General features: G+C 42.7%; 1 protein-coding gene and 1 long non-coding RNA gene across 2 annotated transcripts in view; both read left to right on the forward strand.

The window, feature by feature from the left end:
* Positions 1–24,741, forward strand: part of RAB10 (RAB10, member RAS oncogene family) — a 49,181-nt gene that overhangs the window by 5,491 nt on the left and 18,949 nt on the right. Inside the window, exon 2 of the mRNA XM_056343206.1 lies at positions 21,027–21,087. Within this exon, the coding sequence (XP_056199181.1) occupies positions 21,027–21,087 (61 nt within the window). The remainder of the gene's footprint in view (positions 1–21,026; positions 21,088–24,741) is intronic.
* On the forward strand, positions 4,692–9,214 carry LOC130151247 (uncharacterized). The gene is made up of 2 exons (XR_008822536.1): positions 4,692–6,107; positions 8,631–9,214. It is a non-coding gene; the product is annotated as an uncharacterized LOC130151247 (long non-coding RNA).

A 24,741-nucleotide genomic window follows, 5' to 3' on the forward strand; every position in this document is an offset into this window, starting at 1 on the left:
CCGTGCTAACAAAGTGCTTGGCAGCAGTGCTAGCGTTCCCTCCTCCCTCCTGCACCCAGTATGAAACAAACCCTAACCTGGGCTTGCTCCTCTCCCAGTGCTGCTTCTGTCTCTGCCTCGGGGCAAAAGACAGTTGGTGGAAGGTGAGAAAGCTGCTGAACCCCAGTCCTCAGGCACATACCTGTGCAGTGGCGGTGCAGGACACATAGCTCTGCTGCTCCTTTTTCTGTTTGTCCTTGCACTGACGTGCTATTTATGTTCAACTGAAACTAATAGGCAGCTGTTACATAAATGTGCTAAGTATGATCAGAAGATGTGGAGACAAATGGAAGAGAGTGTGCGGAGGTTGGCTGCTCCAATTAAGCCAGCACGGTGTCCAGGAGGAGACTGAGCTGTCACTTCAGCAGTAAGTGGCAAAGATAAAGAGTGGATGAAGTCGTTAACAGTTTCTAGGATAAAGTGTGTTTTGGATTTGGAGCACAGGCCTGTAGCTTCTTCTGACAGGCTGTCCGTACACTCAGTGGTCTGATCTTGAATTTTACAAGAGCACATAAAATGCCTGTTGATGTTGGTAGAAAACTTGTGCAGGAGCCTCTATGCAGAGATACAGCCTTCATGTTTTTTTTGAAGTGACTATTTTTAGTGCCTTGTCAAGTGATAAGCACAACTAGGGGGTGCAGAGAAGCGATTTCCTCTTGACTTCCTGATTTACCTCTTTCAAAAGAAAATCTGTTACTCCCCTCTCTTTATCCTGGGAAAACAATCTTTTCTACCCTTAAAGTTAATACTGATATTTAATTAGAGAATTGGTTGAGAGTCTATTGATAAATACTTCTTCAGGGGACAGAAAAGAAGAATAATCCTAACATTAGGGGCTTTTTTAGGTTGTGCTAAGCAGATGTTGCTGCCTCCAGTCCAGTGATGCTGCATCATGTGTGGGATATCGTCTTGGCAGGCCATACTTGCTGTACCTGCTCCTGGCAGCCCTCGGGAGCAGGGTGTGGGTTGCTTCCACCATTCAGGTGGCAACAGCTTGCTCTTGTACTTTTCCTTTCTGGAGCTGTGGAAAGGCAGCGTGTTCCTGCTTGTTACCAGTGCGGTGGAGGAAGAGCCAGAGAATCTCGGGAAGGAGAGCGGCTGGGAGCAGGCTGCTCCTGCCAGGAAACTTCATCCTGCCTGGGGTTGAGAAATGCCCAGGAAAAGCATTGGATGGAAGCAGGCTGCACGTATTCTCCTGGCAGCAGCAGCCGGTGTCTGCTTTGCTATGTCACCTTCTGATGACACAATATGTGGAGAAAGGTTTCAGCCGGTGTTGATTTTTTGTAATCCTTGAGAGAGGGGGTAAGGTACTTCAGAAAGGCTTTGTGAAAAACAGGCTTGTCAAATTCCCGGTGCTGTGGGAATTCCCTGTCTGGCCCTGGGGAAACAGGAAAGAGACAAGAGCTACTGCTGCAAGTAGTCTTGAATGTTGAGTGTTACGGTAAAACTTAACTGTGTGGGTTTTTCTTTTCTGCGTGGGTTTAACTAGAAGTCTTGCGTGGGTTTTAACTAAAGTCTCTGCATATTTTTGTTCTTTTCTGTAGCTAAAACAACTTGAGGCTTTCTTTCCCACTGGGATTTTGGCTGTTTTATACTGCGTGGCCTGGAGAAATACCAGGTTGTCTCTTGCATTTCCAAAATCTGACTCAGCACTCCCTGAGAGAGGCCTGCTTGCTTGGTTGCCATTAAGTATGGAATACCTACACTGCTATCTATACCCGTACAGCTTTTTCCTCAAGGATGCTTTTCAGACTGGTGTTCTTCCATATTTCAACAAATGATTAACTCTTACAGATACCAGATACGCTGAAGCAGTTGTCTGACTGAGGGGAATGCTGGAAATGGTCTCTTCATGATAATGTGGGTCTCGTGTGGCATGCTGCTTTACGTATTGGGAGTTCTGTTAGTACCACAGTCTGACAGGGCCGTGACCAACATTGTCTTCAGTGGGAGGCTGTCTTGGCCCAAGATCTGAGCTTCAGAACCCTTAAAAGACATGCTTTACAGAGATGGGTAGTGCTGTGATAACTTCAGGTGTTTACCCATTTTAAGCCAGGGTATGGTACCGCTTCCTTGGCTGTCCTTTGATTTATGAGGTTATCAGAAGGTTTGTTGAAGATGCTCTTGTCGAGTTCTCATCTGTGGCTCACATTTGAGATCAAACTCCTGTGTCTGTTCTGTGGCAGCATTCACTGAACTGTATGCACGTGGTCCCAAATAAAAAGTTATTCTGCCCTCTGAGATTATGTCTTAACTTGGTGTTACCAGCCTTTTAGTCTTCTAGAGTAAAGGTAATTTTACATTTTACTTCAGGTGTTCAGGTACTAACTTCAGGCATCTGGACATAGGAATTAACCTCTTGATGTCTGATGTATTTGTGTGCCAAGTGTCAGCTCTCCTTCCCTTCTAACTGTAGGCATGTTACTTGCTCTTCCTCACCACCATATCTCACTGGCAGCTTACTTGCCTGTAGTAGCTAACTTGATTGCACTTTTTAAACTGTTCAACTATTGCAGATCTACAGTAAACGTCTAATGCAGATAATTAAAAAAAAGTTGAAAATCTTGGTAGCAGTATCTAGATATTAACAGTTCCTTAGGTAGCAATCTTAATTTCACACTTTCAAAGGCTTGCTGCAGTCTGTGTCTTAGCCTCTTCCCTCCCTTTTCTGAAATGGGATTCCTCTAGCATAACTCGCTTGTTAAAAGCTGAACTGTCAGTGTGGGTTAGCTGCCTAGGCCTCTTCTGTAGTTGGGGCGAGGGAAAATAAGAAACCCGTCCATCCGAACATGGCTGTACATATGCACGCCTTTCACTTTAGAGGAAGCTTAGGTGTGTAACTTAAATATAGCTGTCTAATTGTTTATTAAATGAATCCCACCAATGCTTCTGTTTCATTTAGCATTACTGTGAAATGCTTTCATCTCAGTGTAACTTTTTGATCTTGCCAATAAACAACAAGTTTATTTATTTATTTTAGCTATGCAGGTTTCTGGTGCAAAGAAAGATAACTACCAGCTAGTTCTTTGGGTTTTATATTTCATGTTAGTTTGTCTGGGATAGCATGGATCAGAAATGAGAGTTCTCTGCAAAATCTGGTGCTCTGGAACGTCTGGTGCTTCTCCTGTCTACTTCAGTGAGCAGGACTGGTGAACAGAAATGCTGGTGGCTTGCATGGAAGGGGGCTCAGAAACTCCACCTGTGACAGTATTAGACCGTTAGTGTCTGCTGAGACATTGTGGCCATGTGCCAAGGCATGCGTCCCGGTGTGCTTGAGGCCTTGACCAAGAACCAGGAGGTCTTGGTCAGAGAACCAGCCAGAGAACCAGGAGGATGTGGCTGCCTGGGTTCGGGTCATGGGCGTTCGCTGCAGTGCTGCCTGAGGCTGCTGCTGAGGACAAGAAGCTGCGGACACAAGGTGTAACAGGGAAAACTCAGCCTGGGTGTTTGGGGAAAAAATTGTGATGAAGGTGGTGTGCAACCAGAACAGATACAGAGAAATGATGGGATTGCTGTCTTTGGGGTAATAAACATATTTCTAGAAGAGACCTCAGGCAGTCTGAACTAACAGTGTTGGTCCTGGGTGCCAGGACAGGACCTGGGTTAAAGGTCCGAATTCCCAGTGTGTGTTAGAGCTGGCTGCTGGGTCTGACTGAAAGCATTATAGTCTGGAGAGATTCCTGCTGGAAGTAGCCTTTTGATCAGAGTATTAGATCTGAAGGTGGCTTTGCAAAGCCAACAGCTTTGTGAAGAGCTTCTAACAAAGTAGTTTCTTAAGAGGTAGAAGAAAAAACTGATAGAGGTGGCATGTGATGGCTTGCTCAGGGCAAGTTTGGATGTTGCTCATCTAGCTTTTGCAGGAGCTTCAGCACTGCTGCCGAACTCTGAGCAGGCATCTCTTTGGTCAGAGCTGCTGTCACCGTTGTGGTTTCTAACCGTGTAATTTGCGGTGCTGCTGGTCCAGCTATGGGTAAAACTCTTCTTCAGCCCCAGCTCTGTATAAACCTTGATGTAATTTTCTGACATAGTCCTTTTCAACAGCGTAGTCACATGCTTTGTTGCAGGATAGATGTGGGGTGCAGTTCCTTTGCTGAGGTGGGATAGCTGACTGTGTGACCACTTTGGGCTCCCTTCAGTGCAAAGGGAAACAGGTTTATTCCATAAGAATTGAAACTGTGAGTCTCCGTGGTTGCTTTGCCAAGTAAGCATAAATTCTCATCATCTTGAGGCGCAAGAGAGCTGGCAAGGTGCTGGCTAGCTTGAGGCTTTTTTCTTCTTGCAGATGAGGTGTAGCTAACCTTGCCGCAGCGTACAGCAAACTACAAAGAATCCAAACAAGTCTTACACCCTCCAGTGCTACCTTGGGAGAAGCCAGTGTTTTGGGGTAGCAATAACTTTTGGTTCTAGGTGTGTTGTATGACGTTCTTTCGTTTTTTTTTCAGTTTCACAAGTATGTAATTCCTGGCTCTTTTCTCAGTATGTAATTTCTCAGGCTCTTTCTATGAGTTCAATTTGAGTGTTGCAGTATCAGTATTACCTGAAAAAGGTGATAAAACTTACTGATAAATGTGGTGCTTCTGGGCAATATTGTAGCATAGGCATGCTTTTTTGCCCCCCCCCCCTTTTTTTTTTTTTTACTTGAAGCTTTTTTCCCTGCTCATTAGCTTGACAACACTACCATTCATCATCTTGCTTGCTGGGGAACTTAGAGGTTGAGTAGAAACATCTGGTGTGACAAAACTTGACCTCTTCCAAGAGCAGGGAGTTGGAGGAGCTTTGATGGTCACACTGTGCCCTACAGCTCAAGGTGTGGAGATTCTTATAGATTCCTAGAACTTGGTGTAAACCAAAGGTAAGTACCTGCTGCCATGCTTTGACTCTGAAGTCCCTGTGTTTCTTGATGCTGAAGGGTTAATAAATTCAAGCTTCTTCTGAAACTTAGGTATTGGAGTGTAAGTTGATATTCAGTAACTGAAAGCGTCCTAAATCATAGGCAAGTGCTTCAGTTAAATACATATTGAATTGTGCTAATGCAGTGCAAGCAATGGAGCTTCAAAGTTGAATATGCTGTATTTAACACTAGACAATGCCATTCTTTGGAGTCTGTGTAGGAAATAATAGGTGTGTCCTTAACCAGCAATTTAGTATTGAAAATTTGACAAAGGGCTGGGTCACAGCTTATTTCAACCCTCTTGTAAATGGGAATGATGCTCAGATAGCATTTTAAGACTGCAGTGCCTGGTGCTTTAGTAGTGTGAGTATGTATCCAACGCCAACAACGACCAAAGTTGCGGCTGTAGTGTAGCCTAGGTAACTTGACTTAGGGTACTTTAAGGGTAGTATTTTCTGTGTGTCATTTCCAGCAATAAGTCACTTACAAGCACATGTGTTCTTCTCAGTGAGTTGAAAAAGGCAGCTGGTAGACTGTTTCACCAGAGAAAACATTTAAAAGTTAAGTGCAGTAAGTACTTGGTGGCCCTCATAAAGCCATAATGACTTTGGAAAACTTCAGTTGTACTATGAGGTGTATAAAGCATTACAAGCTTTCATTTCTCAAATACTGGTAGTGATGACATCATGTAAACAAACTGCTAAGTCTCTTTGGAAACGATGGGAGAATCTCTCCGTTTTGCTGTTAGAAATTTGAAATCCTGATGCGGTACCTGTGGCAGTGTTTCAGTGTATTTAGTGTCTTTCATCTGCTGGCGTGGCTGAAACTACTAAAATATAGGTCAGTGGGTTCAGCTGAAGAGTATATGTTCCAGCAAGTTGCCTGGTCTGAAAATACAAGTGATGGTCTTTCCTTCCTTTCTTCGGCAGTAAGGAGTTATAATTACTGAAACAAGAAGTAACTGTTCTGAGTTTCTGCACTGCAGTGGGTCATAGTTGCGGAAGCTGGGAATGGAAAGAGCTTCTGGGCTCTTCTTGAGCTTCTTCTAACTATTTATAACGGATTGAATGGCTGAATCTTTTTAATGGCCTCTAAGACAGTACCTGCCTCTTCAGTAAAGATAATGCTTTTCTGGAATGAATCTACTTGTCTGTCTGCTGAGTATAAATTAGCCAGGGTAAGTGTTAACTTGAATTTTTTTAAATGTAATTTGAGGACAAATTTTGTTTCATAAATAGAAGCAGTTTATGTGAAAGCAGATTCATGTACTGTATATATTCTAGCTAACAAATACAGTGTAAGTAGGCTAAGATGTGCATGAAAACTGATTTAATTGGCTGTAATTGAACTTGAACAAACTTAGTGCATATCCTTGGTGGTTTAGAGTAGAATTCCAATTAGCTGTGAATTTGTTTGTGAACTGTCTGTAGGCTTTCTGGAGTCCAGACCTTTCCCCGCCATGATTTTTTTAGGTATGGGACCTAAAGGGCTTTGCTGACAAAAGGGTTTGCAGGGATACGTCTGCTTTGTGTGATGCCCTGCCTAAAAATATGTGCTGGTAAAGGTGGCTGGCAGAGTTCTGGTGCCTGGGCTAGAAGTTTGAGTATATAAGAAAGTGAAAGATGTAATGGCAGAGAATTAAATCGGCCCTCAGACCTGGAATTACTGACACTAAGCAGGGATTATTGCTGCATGGGAACAATTCTGAAGTACTGCTTCTTGCTAGAGCTTCATTTCCTGCCCCTCCCCCCACCCCATCCCCCTTTACTACCTTATGAATAAAAACCTTACTGTCTCTTCTGTCTCTTGGTATGCATAAAACATCACTAAAATAGTTCCTTTGTTCATTTTCTTTTATTTTGCTTGTGGGAGCTTTGTGCAAGGTTTAGCTGCTGGAGTAACAAAATGATTAAGTTTCTTTTTCTGGGAAAAGTAACTGCTTGTGTTGAAACTGTACGTGATCTCATAGACCTAAGTGGCTGTGTAGGTGGTGTCAACAGGAAGCTTTAGTTTTCTTTCTGAGCAGAGATATTTTTTTTATATAGAAATAAATTTGAACTGTACTTTCAAATGACTTCTGAAACTCCTTCACTGGAAGGAATATGGTTAAGTGAAGAGAGATCCTGTGGGACCTTCATGGGTTGAGCTGCTTGCTTTCTGTGGCCACCTCTGATCTTTCTGCACAGCAGGCTGTATTGAGGACTGCCGAACCCCAACTTATGGGCTGTATATAGTTAGACTTCACTAAACAAAAGTTGCTTTAATGCTTGTAAATGAGATGAAGGCAACTGGGGAGGAGAGAAGGCTTCATAACCGGTTCTGGTCTGAGAGATGGCTTCTGTCCCTGTTGTACGTGATGGGTTATTCACACCAAAGTGAGATTCTTTGAACCTTCGTCATTGTCTGGAATCTCAACTTCAGTCTGCTTGGTGTGAATGTTAGGTAGACTCACTGCACCCAGAATTCATGGCAGCTGTTCTTAGACCATATCTACTGAATTCATGCTTAAGCTAAATGTGCCGAATACTTAACCCCTGGAAATGGCTGTCACTTGATGACCAGAATCTAGTGCCTGCCTCCATTTTATTGGGAAATGGTCCTTGCCCTGGTTATCAGGGCCTGGGCAAAGTTCAGGAGATACGGAGAGTGATAGTGCTTAAGTCAAAACCATGACATTAGAACCATACCAGGATGACTTCGGTGCACTGGCTGAAGTGTTCTGCTCCTGGGGACTTCCCTTGCCTTTAGTTGACTCACTGCTGGATGTGGCCTCATTGTGCTGTTCAGTGTTTCATACCTGGGAGGTTTCATGGGCATGGCTGATGCAGTTAGAGCTTCCCAGGAGTCCCCTACCCTGTTGCTTTGCCAGAGGTAGAAAAAACATGTTGTTCTTTCGTATTGCCTCAGCTGTCTCCCTCAATTTAAATCACCAGTGGTGTTTGTTCATCACCCAAAATTGTGGATTGAATTGTGGAGACCTAAATGCATGTGCCGTCTTATTGTTGAATGAGGCAGTGCCATTTTTTTAAAATACTTTCAGAGTGGGTCCATGTGATGGGACCTCAGCTATGTGTGCTGAATGGTACTTTCTTACCTTCTATTTATTTGGATTTGCTGTTTTAATTCCAAGTATGGGGATGAACAGCACTTCACATTGTAATCAATCTGTTAAACATCTGAACAATGCCACTTAAGGAAAAGCAGCTTTGTGGAATTCTTGATGTATTGATACTCTTTGCTTCCTTGCAGCCTTGTGGGTGCTGAGACCTAAATGTGTGGGCATAATCTGTATTTAAAGACACAAAAATCTTACTGTTTGTGTTCCAGCTAATTTAACAATTTACATCTGCAAGTATCCAGTGCATAATAGCAAGCTAATGGACCTCACTCTATTGGAGGGGAGTAAAGTGGAAAAAAAAGAGATCTCAGGATTTGTTTCTGAAGATTGTTTTTTGAAAAAATATAGGTGACAGTAGTAGAGAGGTGGAAGGTCACAGTTGCTGTGTAGGTGCAGCAACCTGGTATATGGAGAACAGACTACTCATAATGCTTTTGTCTCCTTGATTATATTATTTTTTTTAATACTTACTTTCAGTAGTGCCTCCAAGTGCTTTTAAAAAATTTCTGGTAGCAATATTGACTTCTGTAATGATGTACTCTAGAATAAACGCATAGGTGTTAACTTGTGATTTTATTACAGATCTCTGAAGAATGATTGTTGAAGAGGTTTTGAGTGAGGCTAGTAGTGAGAGAAATATTTTGGTGCTCTGGAAGGCCGAGTCTTGACCTAGATTTAACATGCGTCCTTGAAATGAACTGATGCACGAAGGAAGCTTGCATGCTTACGACTTGTCTGCCACTTTGAAGGAAAATGGGAACACTTCAAAAAGAATTTCAAGTTAGAACAACAAGAGTGAAGGACACTTTCCCAAGTCTTGTAATTCTGAATATTGTTCATATCTGAACTGGATGCAGGTGGAATATGAAGAAGAATGCTTGGAAAGCTCCAGCGAGACAACTGCAGATGGGGGAGGCAGCAGTGCAGTATGAGGATCCCCCGTTTCTGCCGATGATGAATATGTGAATGAGTTCATGATCTGTGGCCTTTCCCAGATAAGAGGTCAGGCTGGATAACAAAGTCCTTCTATTGTTTGGGGGGGATTAAGCCAGGTATTTGGGGGGATATAAACCAGAGTACTGGATTTGTCACCAAAATGGATATTCAGCTGAGTCCCCTGTATCAGTTAATCAGTGTTGATTTGCATAAATCAAATATCCCTGCAACGCGTGAGTCTTATTTGTTCGTGATATGTGACAGCACTTGAAAGCACAACAAATAAAGGCATCTAGAATGGAAGAATGTAGGTCACAGTAGGAAGCTGCTGTCTCACAGGATTGTCATCTGCTTTGTTAAGAATAGATTAATTGGTAGGAGGCGATCTGGCAGCAGTGCTACTGCTGATGTCCTGTGTTCTCCCTTGCATTACTTATTCTGGAATTTATCGGTATTAATGTGGTATAAGTGAAACTTATGACAGTTTTATAAAGATATTGTAAAATCATACTGAAAAACGGAAGTTTCAGGAAAGAGCCATAGGGGTCACTGGAAGAGGCTGACAGGGCTTGACCAGTCTATTGGAAAGGAAATCACTTTTTTTTTAATTAAAAAAAAAAAATCTCTAGCAAATTTTTGCTGAATCAAGGTTAGCAAAAATCCAGGTAAATGGATTGTTTGGATTTTGAGAATCTACTGCTTTCTTAAAAATAGGTGCTAGAATTAAATGAGTGGTTTATTAAAATAAACACCATCTCACTGGCAAAACCATCGTTAAATACAGGTTAAGAATCTTTAACTTAGCTTTACAGAGAGAGGGGTCTGGTCATAATTACTTTTCTTGATACCTGCTCTGATACCTGATCTACAAATATACCAGTTTTCAGGATGTTTCAGGTACTGTGGATCCAGTCAAAGGTACAGTTATTCCCCTGGTACATTCTATGAATGTTACCAGAAAAATAGTTCTGTGTAGCTGTTGCTATCGAGGTGTCATGGATTGAGGCTGGTGACCTCGAGATAAAGGAGTGACTGTTTACCCAAGTGATAGTTCACAAGGGTACTAAAAGTGAGTATGCAATGGGTTGTTCAGTGAATGGGTGACTAGTAGAGCATGTGAGGGATGGTCTTTGGGAAAAGAGAGGCTTTAGGTGGTAGTCTAGGGATGGGAGGATTGACACCAGTGACAGGATGTGTGGGAAGGAGTGGTGGAAAAAAATTTAACACTAATTACATCATCATTTGTGGCTGGTAGAATTGAATAATTAAATCACTTGTTTCTGTTACCATTGTCCTCCCCTGCCTAGCTCAATCAGAAATGGGCTCTCAAACAGGACACTTCATGGATGTTTTCTCTTGCTGAGTTGTAGGACTTTTAGATTACTAGAATTAACTAAGTGTATGCGTCCTAAGGTTTCATGTAAGGTATGTGTTAACTTTTAGATGCAACTTCTGGTGCTGTGTAAGTGCAGACCTGAAACCTTGCAGAGCAGGAAGAGTGAGTTCTTGTTGCCACTGTAGTTTGCACACTCTGCTAGGAAAGACTTACTGCAGAGAAGATGAAATGCTGAAACACAGGGATTCATTGACTTTGTGTTTTACTACAGTGTAAATCCCTAGTTTGCTCATATCTTGAGTACTTTGTTGTGCTCCCAGTCACTGAATGTCAAAAAATAATAGAATTAAAGGTTTAGTGGGGGGCAGAAAGGCAACCAATGGGCCATGTCAATGTCACCGGTTCTGTGATTCCCAGTACCCTCAGTGTTGGTCCTGGGGGGCTGCCACTGGCTCTCCCAGTAGCCTTTTCCAGGTGGTGGCTCTGGGAGCCCTCCAGCACTGCCTCGATTCATTTTCTGGGACCCCTTTGCTCTGACTGCTGAGCACTGGGCCTGGCGCTGGGCTGCTGTGTCTGAACAAGTTCTGTAGGTGCTCCCTACGCTACAACGGAATGGGAGACCTGAGTCATTGTAACTTCGGAGACTGGAAGGAAAATCTCTTGCTTAAGTTTGTCTCATGGATGATTACAGACTTTTTTTTGGGGGGGGGGGCGCGGGGTTGTAAGCATTTATTTTAGGTCTGACCAGTGTGGTAGTAGCCTTTAGTTAAAATAAATGGGAATCTACAGTGTGGCCTAATGTAACTCCCAAGTGTTGTCTGTCACCTGTGTGCAGGGGGTACCCTCCGTTATGTATAGCTTTGGTGTTCAGCAGTTCATACAGAGTTACCTTAGGCTAATGGCAGCAATCAAATTGTCTGGCACTGTGTATTCAGCTGGTGAGAGAGACCTGATCGCTGCCTCTGTTCTCCATCCACCTCTGGCTGTGTTGTTTGATTACACTGCTTAGCTTAACTTTTTTGGAAGGCAACTTACAAGCTTCTTGCTGTGTTAAAATATGCAATTTTGTTTTTGCAGAGAAACTAACAGTACCTTGAAGGCAGAACAACACTCAGTCACTGACTGGTGGTTGCTACCTGGTACAGTTTTCTTCTTCTGTTTTTCCACTCCCACCCATTCCCCTCTGCTAACCAGAACAGGCAGGTTCAGAAATATATTGTTAGCTTTTGAAAAAAGTGCTATTAATGTATTAATTATTAAATCTGTTATTCATTTTCTTGCATATAGGTGCCTCATTTTTGCTTTGTCTTACAGCAGCGTTTGGTTGTAGTGGATAATGTCCCTTCAGCTTTTGGAGTTGCCTGCAGTAGTTGGTACACTTGCAGGCTTTAGTGTCAGGTTAAGAAGAATGAGACAAAAGGAAAAGCCTTATGGAGAGTGTAGCTTGCTCTATGTGTCAGTCTTGAGCTATTTTTATTGAATTGAAGATGATAAAATTGACTTGAGAGACAAAAGTAACTTGCCCTGGCTTTTTAAGAGGAGCAACTGCTACTGGGATTACAGCTGTGATTGTACTAGCCAGAACTTGCGTGTCTGTGTAGAGCTTTGTGTCTGGCCGTGCAACTCCTTCCTTTCACCCCGCTCTTCCCCAGCTCCCTGCCTGCGGGTGGAGAACACGGCATGTGCAAGCACTGGGGTAAACGCGGAGGTATGTGCCTCTGACACAAGCTGCCGAAATAGCCTGGTCCTGAGACCTCCTGCCCACTGGGCTGTCTGCTGTGCTTTGCATCCTACGGTAGGTCAGCGTTGAGGTGCATGATCTGATGACAGCTCTCCAGGAGTGTTGCAGAAGAGGTTCGAGGGGTGCTGACACAAGAAGGGGTCCCTGAGGGCTCCTGTGATTTTTGTAGAACTTGCATTCAGTCATCTCGGTATTCACCTTGGCAAAGCAAGACGGGAGCTGTTTGTTTTACATGGAAGTTTGTGTTAATACTATTTTCTTCTATTTCTTCAAAGAATTCATTGCCTCATGTAAGTTTAAAAGAGGCTGGAGATAGGTCTGTGTTGTATGTATGTGTATACATACACAAAACAAAATCTGTAGGTAAGCATGCATGTGAAGTGAGCTTTCTCAAAAGAGGAAGACTAACTCTCTTACTTAGTTACTATCTTGTTTACCTGTCAGATTAAATGTATTTGAAAGCTGGAGAGGAGGGTAGATTCAGTACTGTAAAACCAAGAGGTTTGGAGCTGCCTTGATAACTCTACATGCTTCTACAAAGGCATGAGCGAAATTGGTATTGCCTGCTAGGTTTAAACTAAGCACTGCGTTGTTTGCGTTTTGGCAGACTGAAAAGCTTTGATAGGCTTCTCATTTTGATTCTATCACTTGTTTTTTGTTGCTGGTCACACTTGTTGCCTTTCCCTTTTCCCAGTCTGTTCCTTCCCCGCTAGCTGACCGTGCTACACGTGATCAGGGCTAAAGACAAGGAAGAGTTCAAATGCAATGTCATCCCTCACTCCTGATGAATAAATGTCTTGTTAGAGAAAGAAGTTATGACCTAAAGTATCAGTTCCTTACCTGGACCTACAATTTCTCAGTTGTAAAAAAAGAAGCCAAGCAGTCCAGGTTTTCAGGGTTCCTCATTGTCTCAGTCTCTCTGATAATCTCATTCGGACTTGCGTTAGCGAGCAAGAGTTTTGAGACTTTGTCTAGTGACTCCTTTTATTATTTTATTACAATTTTCTCCAGAGAAGGAAAACTTCACAAAGAATTAAGTCACAGAGATCCAGCTGCTGGAGAACTTCATGTGAGGTGTAAGCCACAAGCAATAGGAGAGGATAAATGTGGGTTCCAGCTTTTTTTAGGTACCTGTTACAGAGGAGAGGCAGCACCAGTAGTTGAATGCCATGCTTTCTGCCAAAGGTAGCAAATCTGTATTTCAGAAATAATTACTATGACTGCAGAGGCTTGTCCTAGCTAGCCTAAAGCTTCCTGTTCCTTACAGTGTCAGCTGAATTTTGTGCTCTCTGATAAAACGTATGCTTTCACTCAAGCTGTCGCCAAAGGATGAGACGGTGAATAGCTTGAGCTTCTCTTCCAGAGCCATCTGAATAGTGATTTGTTTGCAGACTTGCAAAGTAGTCCTAAATACTCTTAGCAAAAAGTTGTGGCACTTTGTGATGGATGCCTGTTTGTTTCTTAATCTCTTATGGACAAGTGAAAGCATATATCCCAGGGAGCTGTAGAGATGCTGCTCCTGCAGGCCCTGCAGCTGCCTCCCTGGCAGCTTTTGCTAAGAGTAAGAATTGCAGCCCATCTAGCACAGGGGAGAAGCCCTGCTGCGGGCAAGGTGAGGTGCTGCTTGGGAAAATGCAGGCCTTGGATTTCATAGAATCACAGAGTGGTTTGGGTGGGAAGGGAGCTCTAAAGGCCATGTAGTCCCACCTCCCTGCCACAGGTGGGGACATCTTCAACCACATCAGGTTGCTCAGAGCCCTGTCCAACCTGACCTTGAATGTTCCTAGGGATGGGGCACCAACCACCTCTCTGGGCAACCTGTGCCAGTGCCTCACCACGCTCGGTGTAATAAGTCTTCCTTGTATCTAGTCTGAATCTCCCCTCTTGTAGTTTAAAACAGTGAGCCCTTGTCCCATTGCTACAGGCCCTGCTAAAAAGTTTGACCCCATCTTTCTTGTAGTTCCCCTTCAAGTACTGAAAGGCCACAATAAGATATTTTCCTCTGAGGAATGAGAATTGAGGTGATTACCAAATAATCTAATCTGTAAGTTTGTCAGCTGTAAATTAACAGCTTTTAAGAAGTCCTTGCAGTATCCAAACAGACTTCGGTTTAAGTTTTGCTAAGAAGCAGGTTTGGTGGTTTGGGCTTTTTTCCAGTAAGATGAGGAGTAAAGGTTCTTTAAAACAGGTTCATATATGTTTGTGTGATCCATGCACACTTGTATGGGTCTGTAGAGTGGGATTAAATTGGTGCCAGTGTACCTAGGTACAAAATCATCACCTAATCTGGGGTTTGATATCGCTCCTCCAAAATACTTTTTGTCTGAGTCTTGAGCCTCGGAACACTTTTCACTCCAAGTGCAAAGCATTGTCTCACAAAGTTCAAGGTCCTGGTATTTGGCATGACACCTAGAAAATGCAGCAGTTAGACTTTTTGTGTTGAAGGTGTGAAGAAGGGAGAAAACTCTAGAAATCTAATTTATGTAAGACCTCTGAAAAGTGGTGTTGGCACTTAAAATGTTGAGTGTGGTTGGGAATGTTGTGTATTCATACTGTGCAGGTAGGAATACCTTGTAGAATAAATATTTTGAAAAGCCCAAGTAGTAACTGAGATCATTAAGAGCTTAATTAAAACTAGAATTCTTGTCTCTTGCCTGATACACTTGTGTTGGGCTTTCTTTGGAAGGAGAAAGTATATTTACATCTGCAGCTTTCTTACAAAATACTTGATCTAACTACTTTGTTGATACCAAGTATAAGCAGACATTAACATTTGTTAAGATAACATTCTGAACTATTAAAGCTTGTTTCCAAGACTTACGGTGACTTTGGAGAGTTTATAATTCTGGACTTGATATATTGGGAAAGCTTGTTACTGGGAGGGCTTGGAGGAATCACCTTTTTATTACTGTTACGCTCTAGGCGTTAATAAACTTCATAAAGCAGTATCTGGCTTAGGAGTTCATTTTAGAAGTTATCTTCTGCATTAAGAGGTTAAGTTTGAAAGACAATATAATAAATCTGTCTTGAGAAACATGGGATCTCATGATCAAGTAGTTCTGTGTAAGAAAGACTAGACAAAGTGCTACAAAGGTCTCTGTCCCAAAGTGAATTTCAGAACTTTAAAAGCTTTCAGGTTTAGTTATTTTTGTGTTTTCCTGCTGTTGTTTAGTTTTCTTCTATTGCATTGTTACTTTTTTAAAAACATTTTAGGGCTGTTTATTGGGCCTTACTATAAGCTGTAAACATACCTGAAGGATAAAAATTTTTCTCTGGGTTTCTGTGATGGCGCTGGTGTGCTAACTATAGGTATGCTACAGGTTGTGTTCTTTGTACTAATGTGCCATAAATCATGAGGCTGTGTTCTTCCTTTCTTTGTGAATTTGAAAGTTGTTAATTCAGGGGAGGATAGCAGATAGTTTTCTCTCTGCCTAGTCAGCCACATTCTTTACTTAACACTGGAATTTCTAAAAATTTAGGCATAATTATAAGGTTTATATCCTTTTCTGGCTAGTAAAGCGTTTGTAAGAGCTCCACCTTGCTTTAGTTGTTTGAAATGGATTAGTGTGGGGGGTATTCAGGTACGCTTTCAAACCCTTGGAGAAAGTGCTGTAGCTCAGGCAGAGAACCTTGCTTTCTTCAGGATTATGGGCTGGCCAGAGAGTGGGCTGAGGGCAGCCCTGAGGAGAGGGAATTAGGGGTGCTGGTTGATGAGAAGCTCAGAATGACCCGGCACTGCGCTCAGCCCAGCAAGCCTACCGCACCCTGGGCTGCAGGCAGAGCAGCGTGGCCAGCAGGGCGAGGGAGGGGGCTCTGCCCCTCTGCTCTGCTCCCATGACACCCCCCTGCAGCGCTGCGTCCGGCTCTGGGGTCCCCATCACAGGAGAGACACGGAGCTGCTGGAGCGGGGCCAGAGGAGGCCAGGGAGATGCTCAGGGGCTGGAGCAGCTCTGCTGTGGGGACAGGCTGGGAGAGCTGGGGTGGCTCAGCCTGGGGAGGAGAAGGCTGCGGGGAGACCTTAGAGCACCTGCCAGTGCCTAAAGGGGCCGGCAAGAAAGCTGGGGAGGGGCTTTGGGCAAGGGCAGGTGGCGATGGCACACGGGGGAATGGCTTTACATGAGAGAGGGGAGATGAGAGATGAGGCAGAAATTCTTCCCTGTGAGGGTGGCGAGGCGCTGGCCCAGGCTGCCCAGAGCAGCTGTGGGTGCCCCATCCCTGGCAGGGCTCAAGGCCAGGCTGGACGGGGCTGGGGGCAGCCTGGGCTGGGGGGAGAGGGATGGTCTTTAAGGTGCCTTCCCACCCAACCCATTCTGTGACTACTGACCCTGGGAGGGGTGCAGGTGAAAGCAGCCATCCAGATGGCTCCCAGTGCTCATCAGAAAATTTGAATGTGGCCTGAATTCTGCTGTGTTAATCCAGGTGTTGATAGCTGAAGCGTAAGTACACTGCTAAAGGAAACAGTTGCTGCTGCGAGAGCCTGTACCACAAAGGTGGGCAGCTTGAGGATACAAGACTCGAATAGGAATTTGTGCACGTTTGCTTTTTTTCCTGAGTTGAAAATACGTAGTGCTGTTAAAGGATATTTGCAAAGCAATTACTAAGAAATGAATTACAAAATGTGCTTATTTATATGCTGCTTACAGTTTGTGTTTGATGGTGATTGGACGTGCAGGTTGATTGTCAGGCTCCTAGCACTGCAGCATTGCCCCTCTCTTGCCCTACATTCTGCTTCCTACCACCCGGCATCCTCACTGAGCTGAATGGTGTCTTTGTTTGGAAAGAATGCAAACAAAATTTGTGCTGTCTGAAAAGGGCTAGCTCATCATTTGTAGCTCTGAAATGGACTGGAAAATAACTTTTTTTTTTTTCACTCCCTCCCTCTTGTACTGATAGCATTCTGTCTTTTACTTTTCAGGAATAGTTAGTTTGTGATTTAGCAACAGAAGAATAATCTTTACAAAACCTTGGCAGGGGCTTGACAAGGTGTAAAGTGATATGTAACTTCAGATGCAGTGATTATGGATTTCAAATGTGCTGTTCTGCTGATACAAGTCGTGGGTATTCATTAATGTCTTTCATCTGAGAGCAATGGAAACGCAAAACCATTGAGTTCTGTATTCGCCAAGACATTCAGATATTTAAACTTACACAAATAAAACTGGAATGCTTGGTCGGGAGCTGTTGACAATAACCTTTGCTGATGTAGGGATGGAAGAGCTTGACTTTGCTGGCCTGATGGCAACTCTGACCTTCTAGCTTCTGAAACTCTGCTTAGTCTGTGTGCTTACAGTGACTAGGCAGAAGTGACTTTCAGTATTTGTGTAAGGGCAGATCTTGTCTGAACATACCATGAGATCAACTAATGGTTGTACTTGTTATGCCTTGATACTCCAAGACCAGTAACCTAAAGAATCCATAAATAGCTTCTGTCTTTTTTTAAAAGTTGTGGCTTCAGGTTTTGGTCAGACCTGGGCTCATATATTGCTGTAACCAGCTGGTAAAACACTTGAAATTGGCAGGAAACCCAGAAGTGAGCCAGAAGCTTGCCTGTAAGGAGACTTCATTGTTAAACTGTGTGAGCTATAGTGAAGAGTGACAAACATTTCCAAATTTTTATTTGAAAGTATGGAATTAAACATTAAGTGTTTAATAGACTGACAGTATACTTTCAGGTTTTTCAGTGAATTCCAGTTTGCCCTGTTGAAGTTGATGAGTATCTTATCAACACTTGAGGGAGTAATTTCATGCTGATCTTTAATTCATCAGTTCTGTCATTATCCTCCTGTGATGGTAATATGTCTGTTCTGCATGCCATTCAATTTTTATACCCGTTACCCTCTTCAACTCTTTCTTGAACTTAATGTTACTGGAAACTCCTCGTACCTGTAATCTGCTCTCTCTGAAGCCTTTGTGTTTCTGTCAGTGTAATGTCACCAGCAACTTCTTTAGAAAGACCTGGAGCTGAATGGTCATTATAGCGATGCAGAACTCTAGCTTTTCCAGTCTGTTAAAACTACTTTAAAAGTATTTAGAGGCAAATAGTCATTTCTATTTATAACAGTCTTTCTGTTACGAAGGCTGAACTAGTATTATATTGTAATTGGAATGGAAGCTGAGTAGAACATGGAATTAGAGATTTATTTTATCCCCAAATACTAGAGTTGGCTAAATCCCTCTCAGTGTAGAGAAGAGTTAATTTCCTTGGCTGGGTTAATAGCTTCCTTTATCTTAACGCGTAAAAAGTGTCTGTCAAACATCCTGCTTTATCTGGGCAGAACCTAAAAGTGTTGCTCTATAAAATACTTAAGATCTTTTGGCAGTTGCTGTGTTCATTTGTGTGATAGCGTTGCTGTGGAGCACTATATCATAGTAAACAACTTGGATAAATGCTACAAAATGTAGGGATCATTAAGTGTATGTGGGACAACTTTGTATGTTGGCTCTTAATCATTCAGTGCGTTTATTTTTCAAGCCACATACCTATGATAATAGCTATATTGATTCATAGATTTATCTTGAGTGAAGCACTGCTTTGGCGAACTGGAAACAAATGGGGCACTGACCTGAAACTGAGTTCTGAAGGCCCTAAGCTGACATCCTTGTGGGATGGCGATGAAGAATTAGTGGACAGCCTTAGCCTTTAGTCACTATACTGCTTTAAATCCTTAGAAATGGGGAATTTTGCCCCTTTACACTCCAGTTCACATTGATGAAATAGTTGGTAACGGCAGGAGGCTCTGTGAGGAGAGGCATTTGGTATTCATTTTCCTTTTTGGCCACGTATGTGGTACGTATCCATGTAGCAAGTCTGTCCCTGTTCCTGCCCCTGCATGACACAGGCTTGTGGGGAGGGGGATTCTTTCCCCTCCATCTAAAGTTGTCTAGCCTTTCCCAGAGAGGCTCTGGTATCCTGACTTCTCTGTGAAAAGATTTTACTTATTTAATATTTCAACAATAAAATGCAGTAGTATGGGCCGTGTGTTGAGCTAAAAGGAGTTTAAAGCAGACTTCCCATGCAGACTTCTTACATAATAGTGTGTTTCATAAATTCTGTTTAATCTTACTTGGTATGAAATGACCTTGTAGATTTAGGAGGGAAGTTTGTGATTGCAGTTGCTGCCTTTTTAAAAGTCTAAATATAAACAGGTTTTTGGAAAGCATGAAAAATGATCAGCAGTGTTTCTCTGATTTGAATTGAAAGTCAGAACTCTGGCATCTAATTACTGTCAGAGCATTTTGAGAAGATGGCTTGTAGTGTTCCTGCTCCTCTGTGCTAGTAATTCCTGCAGGCGGTTTTGGGAAGAGAAGGTTGAAACAAGACATGATCCTTGAGTCTCTTACTGTGGAGGAGCTGCGGGAGGAGGTCCTCATCCTGCCTTGTCTTGCATGGCATCTGCCTCTGAGCCCATCTCTTCTGGGGAAGAGTGGTTAGTGTGTACGACAGGGGTCCTCAAACTACGGCCTGCGGGCCAAATACGGCCCCCCAGGGTCCTCAATCCATCCCCCGGTATTTACAGAACCCCCCCGCCGGGGGCTGGGGGGGGAAACCACGCAGCTGCAGATGACTGCCTGCCACTTCATCCGCGTGCCGGCCCCCTGGTTAAAAAGTTTGAGGACCCCTGCACTGCACAAGAGGTTTCACCAAGGTCTTACACATCGGTGTTGGTATTTCCCTGCCTTGGATGAAAATTTCTCACTAGGTGCCTGCAGGATGGTATTTGCTTATTCTCAGGTTGCCTCTCCATCAGATCATAATTACTCTGTGAAAGTGAAATGATAATCTCTCAGCCTGTGGTTTTTCTTCTTGGTCATCTGAAAACAGCTGCTCATTCACAGAAGAAATTCTTAGGCAACAGACATGTAATGGTGCATTTTGTACTGCTGACACCCATCCCTTGTTTTTATTCTGTCTTCAAGATTTTCAGTTTATTTTAATCGTCCTTTGTACAGTGCCTCTCGCTTTTGTAAGCAGTAGACTTCAAATAGAACAACTTGCCACACCAGAATTAATAATGAAAATACTAAATACTGGTTTTGGTATTGATCTCAGCTGATGATCTGTCTTCAGTTTGATAGTTTGTTCTTCCCGAAGTCTTCTCAGGACAGCTGTCCTTCATCTCCTCAGTCCCTGCAAGTCTTATCATTAAATTCCTTGCAATAGCATTTCAGCATTGCCACCTGTTACCATGCAGATTTTTGTATTGGCTGGTATTGAAAGTAAAAACCTTGCTCGTGCTCTGTCAAGATGGTCTCTGCTTACTCCGAGTTTTGAGAGCGTCAGCTATGTGCGTCTTTCAAGTCCTGACTTTGCTTGTACCGCATCAAGGGCTGGAGTCAGGGCTGGACTGGGACAAAGAGACCTTTGCTGATAACTTGCCTTTTATTGCTAATTAAAAGCTTCATGTTTCTTCAATAACGTAAGCAGAAGGGTTTAAGCTTGAGGTTGACTGTCTGTAAACCATGCACATGTGTGTTGAGCTCAAGACAATTTAGGGCTTCTACTTGTTACATTGGTGTAAAAAGCAAGAGGACTATTTTTAATAGATGGGAGTGTTGTCACCTCTTCCTGGTGTAGGCTTTCGCACAGACTCCTTTGAGTTATATACTCAAACTTGAAAATTTCTTACTTTTGGAAGTTCTCCAGAAAAATTTTTGCAAAATATTGGTATTTTTTCTTTCCTAAAAATAAGCAAGAAACCTAGAAGCTTTTATAAGCCATATCATCTTAACAGTGCCACCTGATGGTGTCCATTGACTGACTGTACACCCTCTGGGGCCCTGCTGGTGTTGGTCGGCATGCTCCTCTTGCATTCCAGCTTACTCAGATGTCCTTGGTTTACCTGACAATTTGTTAAAAGAATAAAAAAAAAAAAAGCTGCTGTTGTGTCTGCAGCCTTTCTAAGATGATGTGGATTTTTTTTTTAAATAAATCCTAATTATTTATTTATGTGTCTGTTTATTTTAGGGATAGACTTCAAGATCAAAACTGTTGAATTACAAGGAAAGAAGATCAAGCTACAGATATGGTGAGTAATACACCCAAGAAGCCATGGGGTGGCATCCTTCTGGATGGCTTCTTTCGGAAGCAGGTTTTCATTACAAGAATTTACTCTTTCTGAGATTACCTTCAGGTATCCAATTTTGTAACGATGTGGTATATTTTCAGTAGTGGTAAAGCTCCATGTGTATTCTCCTAAACTATTTATAAGAAATAGGGAAGGGATCTGTGTGTTGTGTTTAGAACCATTGTTACTGGCTGCTCCTTTGGACAGACTGCTTGCAAATCACTTTTGGGAGGACAGGATCCTCGCAGTCCGTGATTTAGTGGGAAGTGTTTTAAAACTGGATTTTTATTTTTATTTTTTTAATTAGGAGTTGCCTCGATTCTGTGACTATAAGTTGACTAGTAACCTTGGTTTGTGTCAGCAAGAAAGTGTAATCCACATCTGCACTTTTTTATTATTTTATATGTAGTTTCTATTTTTCTGTGGTAAACTGGAGAGTTTTTCAGCTGGCTGAAAACGTGGCTGCTTTTCTGTAGGAAAGTAACATGAGGCAAAACTTAAACTTTTTCCTTTTAGTTTGCTTTGCATGTCTAACTAGAGATTTTTCTTCTGTTTTAATAGCTCTGTAACAATTCAGATCGGGAAAGCTAATGGCTTTTCATAGCCTGTATGTTTGTTTAGACTCCCTCCTCCACCAGGTACCCATATTACTGGTGCATTTTTCCAGCTTTACTGAAAGGTCAGAACTTGTAATTTTTTAGAACTTGAATTTTCCCATCTTGTCCTCAACTAATAAAAATATTTTATGGCTTGATAACATTGACATTTGTAGACACAGATGGATGGGTACTAGTTAGGGGAAGGCACAGGTCTTCCTCTCTGGGCAGTCATTTCAATACTGTAGGACCAGCTGAATGATTATCCTTTCTAACAAATGTGTTCTGAATCCATCTTGTTACCACCACTCTGAGCATGCACTTTGTCTCCTACTTGTTTCTCATTATTCCCAGTCCTGTAAGCACCTCCTTAGCAAAAGTTGGCCAACTTAGTTATTTTGTACCCTGCAAGGGAAAGAGTTATGAAGATGATTCTGTTGTATAAACTGCATAGCCAGTCGATAAGGGAAGCACTTGGATGATGAAGTATCTCAGTGGGCTGGAATGCTTCAGTGGGGAGCCACAAAGGGCAACTGTCTTCATAAGGGCAATGTTTTAGATGGAGCTCTCTGAGGAAGGATGGTATAGATCAACTGGGAACCGAAAGCAGAGCATTGAAAAGGAAGGAACTGAGAGCATTAGCTAAAGAGGCATTCAGGTGTAATGCAGCTTCATTGATTGACTTGCTGGGCAGCAAGTGAGTTCACCAGACTGTTAACATTTGGATTTTCAAACCAGATCAAACTAATTAACGTCTAACAATTGTTCTGTGTCTTTACCTCAGCAGGATGGGTGCTGTGAATTGGTGTGGGATGGAAAGGTAGAATAACACATTGGAATGACTTAAAGGGAGTGTTAGATTAACTTAGGAAAAAGTCACCATTAAGTGTAAAAACTGAATATATGGAGAACTGAGGATGTTTAATGTGTACGTAGACAAAGCAGCAAGCTGTAATGAAGCTGTATGTTGTGGGTTTTAGTGGCTTAGAGAAATTAAGAGGGCTCTGGGTGAGCTGAGTTTTATGAAATTGCAGAGTTACACAGCTGTTGCCTGAGTCTGCTTCTTGTTCCTGCCAATTTAAAATTTCATGTTTAGATGTTGGAAAGCAGAAAATGAAGTTCCTATGGCATGCGCTTTTGATACACACACACCACCACCACCACCACCCCCAAAAAAAAATCTAGCCTTTGTAGTTTCCAGATTTTCCTGTACAAGGAATTTTGCCCAACAGTGGTTTGGTGGCTAGAACAGTAGTGTCTTTTGAAGTTATTTTGTGCAATGCATCTATATTTAATCACTGCTTCCTGTATTTAAACTCGCCCTGTACTTCTAGGAGTTGTGTAACATTTCCAGAATTACACTTCACTCCCGCTGCAGCAGTTCAGTAAGCAAGGGATGCATTTAGTGGGACATTTCCCTTGTAAACCCGAGGCTGTTCTTGTAGCTTTTCTTGCATCCAGAGTACAGGTCATGCTTTTGTAACTGAAGTAAATGCACAGCAGCTAATGTAGCTGTATTAACAGTATGTGTCTTCCGAGTTATGGGTAGCATTTCCAGTGGGGGACATCTCCATACTTGATTAACCTGATCAGAAGATAACAGAAGACAGATGGTGAAGAGAGTACAGACTTTCAGTTAAGGACGGGAGATGAGACCCTTGGCATTTGTGTGCTTTCAGTTAGTGCTGCATTGCAGGCATGCTTGCAATTTATGGAGCATATCCACGCTCAGAATTTAGAGGAGGAATGGCCACTGTTTCATTTGTGGGTCTCCCCTCTATCCAAAAATGAATGTCCCGTGTGTGAGATTGTCTGTCAGTTTGCCCTGTGTCTTGTATGCACATGTGAGCTGCTGCTGGTCACTTACAGGGACTGGACACTGGGTGCAGTGACGTTGGCAAAATCCACGAGTGCAAGTCCAGCCATGGCTCTCCGAAGTGCCACCGTGTCTTTGTCCAGCCTTTTGTAATGCTGTTTTCTGGCTTCATAACGGTCCCTTTTATTGTTAGAAGCAAAGGCATTTTTGTCTTGTCATTGTTGCTGCTATCATTATTATTACTGGTGCTTATTCAGGTTGAAACCTCTTCCCCCTGCACGCCCCAGCCCCCACCTGGAAGTGACATTTAGCTGTTTGTGAAATGACAGGTGGTGACAGAAATGTGTACCATAGAGACCTTAGTATGTGTTAGCCATTTCCCAAATACGATGCAGTTTCTTACATAGTGTTGCTCAGTGTTTATGAAGGAGCTGTGTTCAGTGAGCCATCACTGGCAAAAGCGATGGCCAGACAAACCTGTCGCAGAATAAGGTTTCTACATCAGTGGGAGTGATTATTTGATTATGCAGCAGTTACTTACGTAGGTGAAGAGTGTATTTCTTTTCACATGCAAAAAGCAATAGAAATAAACTGTTCCTCAGTTTAAAATTACCATAGTGACTTGCCTCTTGCTGATCTGTATAATCCTTCATCACCCGCATATTAAATCTTTCTCATGCTATTGTCCCAGTATAGGAGTTGCTCTCTGGCTGGCTGCAAAGCTGTGTCGCAGTGTTTTACTGTGGCTAGTACTGGCTTTTGTACTCTTTGGGGGACAGGGGGAGGGAGGGGCGTGTGTGTACAGTCTCAATGGGCAGTTCGTTTTACAGAAAACAGAAAAAACCTGCACGTTCTAGTATAGCTCTGCTCCTATCTTACACAGTGGGGTAGCTACCCGCCTCTTTTCCGGGATATGGAAAATGAGTAGATGTGGCAGTATCTGTCATGCCTTGACTTCTAAAATAGATACATATATATATATATATATATATATAAGTAAAGCAATAATTCAAAGGTCAGGTTGAGATAAACCTTGCCAGAGGTGAAAAGCAGCTTGATAGTTCATAGCAATTAAAAAGTGGGTTGCTGTTCGGCAAGGATCAAGCTGGAATTAAAGCATTTTCCTACTGCTCCAAATGTAAACGTGCCTGTTGCAAAATGGTGTTGAAATGGGGAGAGTGGAGGGTGGGACAAGGGAGTGGA

The sequence above is a fragment of the Falco biarmicus genome, chromosome 6 (assembly GCF_023638135.1).
Source record: "Falco biarmicus isolate bFalBia1 chromosome 6, bFalBia1.pri, whole genome shotgun sequence".
Classification (NCBI taxonomy): Eukaryota; Metazoa; Chordata; class Aves; order Falconiformes; family Falconidae; genus Falco; species Falco biarmicus.